Raw genomic sequence first — 3,432 nt, 5'->3', positions numbered from 1 at the left:
CTGTCAGCTCAGTAGATGCATCTGTTATTGCAGGTGGTCATTTAGTTCAGTTAAACTGCTCTTTTTTTTCACCAGTGTCTGCTCATTATGTCCATACTGGTCGGGATTGTTCCCATTGTGCTGTAGCCTCTGGATCTGCAGCTTCAATAGGTTTCTTCTGCTGATGTGGTGCACTGAGCTATAACACCGATCCTCAGTTCAGTAGATACTTATTCCAGGTGGTTGGGCATTATCTAATTCATTTGCACTGCTTTCTTATATATTTTATATATATATATATATATATATATATATATATATATGTGTGTGTGTGTGTGTGTGTGTCTCCATGTCAACAAATGCTGTCGCTAAGCACATTGTGGTATAAGAGCACATGAATACCTTTTCTGTTCATCCTCCTGCTCTCTCTTCTTCTCTTCTCACTGAACTTGTCTGGCATTAAAAATAAAAAACAACAACAACAACAAAACTAAATCTGTGGACTTTGGTTAAACAAAGTCAGTTATGAAGCAGAGCTTAATAACACTGCTATTGAACATTGCTATTGAATAACACTGCTATTATTGTTTGATTACAGTTTTTCTCAGTCGCTTTGGTGCGTTTCTCAGATCAGAATTGAAATTCTCATAACTATTAGTTCAACCTCCACAACACTCAGTCATTTGTGCACATCATAGTAGCAATTCCTCCCCTCTCTGAACAAACTGCAAATGATTTTGGACATGAATCAGTTGCTTCCATACATTTCCCTGCTGCTTTCTGACATTTCCATTTGCTTATGTCATGTCAGTCAAAAGTAATCATACCTATGGATGCTGAATAGTCGTTCCCAATAAAACTAATAGTCATACATCCATTGCTTGAGTCATCACACACAAAATTGTTGAACTAGTTATCACATGCCAAATATTGGCCATCTGTCAAGCAAATCCTATACCTTTCTGTATCATTTTTCCTGGAAATGGCTCCGAAATTGAACAATTGATCTCAGGTGAATTACAGCTGTCACTTATGAGGAGGCGTGTGAAAGTTCAGTTGTAACCAATGACAAACAACTTGTTCACTGTCAATTATGGATGAATCCTGTGAATCCCCAATTGGCAAGCATATATAAACTGCGCAGGAGCTAGTGTGTACCATTTCTACACTTCTGTGACACAAAATGGAAGGTCAGCACCGTGGAAGAGGGGTGAGGATGCGGGGAGGAAGGGGAAGGGGAAGAGGGAGAAGAGGCAGATATAGGCGGATTCCTAATGAAATAAGGGCTACAATTGTGGACCATGTTGTCAATCACGGCCTCACCATGGAGGAGGCTGGTCGAAGGGTGCAACCCAATATTGGAAGAACTACTGTCAGTTCAATCATTCAAACATTCCGTAGGGAAAACAGGTATGCAAACAGTAATTCACTGTACTGTACTGTGCCATCTCAGACACATCACATGTTACTGTACTGTATTTGCAAATTCACAAAAAGTCCACTCTGCACCACATAGGATTGAAAGACAACCTCGCGGAGGCGGAAGAGGGCCCCTTTTTACCCCACAGCAAGAAGAAGCCATTTGTGCAATGGTCATTGCAAACAATGCAATAAAGCTGAGAGAAATACAAAGCGCTGTCATAGAGAATCACACAGTATTTGGCAATATTGAATCTGTTTCAATTTCAACAATTGACAGAGTACTCAAGAAGAATGAAATCCACATGAAGCAATTGTATAAAGTGCCATTTGAACGAAACAGTGACAGGGTGAAGGAGATCCGTCACCAGTATGTGCAGGTAAAGCTGGTCTTCTATGTTCTGCACTGCAAACTGTTTTACAGTACTTCGTAGTTTCATGCAGTACACTTGCAATTCCACAGCACATACTCTACAATGTGTTTTACCAAATGCATGCATTACTGTTTGTTACTGTACACAGGCATATTGTGACATTGCATTTCTGTCTCTCTCTAAAGCGTGTACTGGAGCTGGAAGCCAGGGAAACACTGCACACATTCATATATGTTGATGAGGCAGGTTTCAATCTGGCCAAAGGCAGAAGGCGTGGAAGGAATCGCATTGGACAGAGGGCAACCACTGAAGTTCATGGTCAGCGCGGAGGGAAAATTACCATGTGTGCAGCCATCTCAGACAACGGCGTCCTCACCCATATCCCCCTTCTTGGTCCATACAATACCCAACATCTCCTGACATTTTTAGACACTCTTTACAGGGACCTAGTCCCTGAGAATGCGAGAGGTGGAGGCCAACTCAGCAAGTATGTTGTTGTCTGGGATAATGTCCGTTTTCACCACTCCCATCAGGTCAGAGAGTGGTTTGCAGCACATGACAGAATTCTGGTTGAATATCTCCCTCCATATTCCCCATTCCTTAATCCAATAGAGGAGTTTTTCTCTGCCTGGAGGTGGAAAGTTTATGACCGGCATCCACATGAGCAAATGGCCCTGCTAGCAGCCATGGATGCAGCATGTGACGACATCACAGCAGGGTCCTGCAGAGGATGGATTCGCCACTCCAGGAGATACTTTCCTCGCTGCATTGCGAGGGATAACATCTGTTGTGATGTTGATGAAAATATGTGGCCAGACAGACAGGAACGTCTGGATGTGCCAGAATGATTTACTGTACTGTTACATGTGCTGTTTATTGTTCACATTAGTGCACAGCTCTACCAAATGGGTGATTTTATGTTTACATGTATTCTACAGTGAACAAGTGACTGTAGCATATTTTTCTTTTGCACAATTCTGTAGGATTACAAACACTTCTACACAATGGAAATGTGAAACGTACGTATTCAGTGTCTCAGTTACTCCCAAGACTCCCATAACATCTACAGTGACTTCACTGCACATTTCAGATGGCTGTACAGGTAGGCCATAGTGCTGTCGTCAGCATTTTCAGGTGTCACCAATTGTTTTTGCAATGGGAAACACTGAAATTATAAACTGTCATAGTGGAAACATGACAATGCCATTTGACGTCTTGTTCATAAAGATGGTGTCAAGACTTTTCATTTTGATGGCACTGGCAGTTTCATTGACATGGATACTTGCTTTTGCGGTATGGATAATCAATTCTGTGCATGTGACGTGCTTTTGCAGGCTATCCATTAGGTTTTGCAGTTTGCACTAATTGTTTTGGGAAATGCACTAACTGCTGTGCAAATGTTAATGGTGTTCTGAGAAACGCACCAAAGCGACTGAGAAAAACTGTAACTGCACTTTCTTTTAGATTGCTACAGGAATGAAGCACTAGTCTGATCATTCACAGGGCTGATACACAGATACAAACAAGCACAAGTGAGCACAAAGAAACACCTGATGTGCCATGTTGCTGACTTTTCTTTAAATTTAGTTTAAACTCAAAGTTAACACATTTTCAATGTTGCAGTATTGTGTGAAAATACTAAAGAAGTGTCTGTTTTTAA

General features: G+C 41.3%; 1 protein-coding gene across 1 annotated transcript; it reads left to right on the top strand.

Annotated features, from left to right (window-relative positions):
* Positions 1-580: 580 nt before the first annotated feature.
* Positions 581-2,823, top strand: LOC102077558 (uncharacterized). The gene is made up of 3 exons (XM_019357899.2): positions 581-1,389; positions 1,496-1,778; positions 1,958-2,823. The coding sequence occupies exons 1-3, from the start codon at positions 1,163-1,165 to the stop codon at positions 2,618-2,620; spliced, it is 1,173 nt and encodes a 390-aa protein (XP_019213444.1). The 5' UTR covers positions 581-1,162; the 3' UTR covers positions 2,621-2,823.
* The last annotated feature ends 609 nt before the right edge of the window (positions 2,824-3,432 follow it).

This window comes from Oreochromis niloticus, linkage group LG4, assembly GCF_001858045.2.
Source record: "Oreochromis niloticus isolate F11D_XX linkage group LG4, O_niloticus_UMD_NMBU, whole genome shotgun sequence".
Taxonomy (NCBI): domain Eukaryota; kingdom Metazoa; phylum Chordata; class Actinopteri; order Cichliformes; family Cichlidae; genus Oreochromis; species Oreochromis niloticus.
The sequence above is the reverse complement of the archived record's forward strand: the minus strand, read 5'-3'. Positions and strand labels throughout refer to the sequence as shown.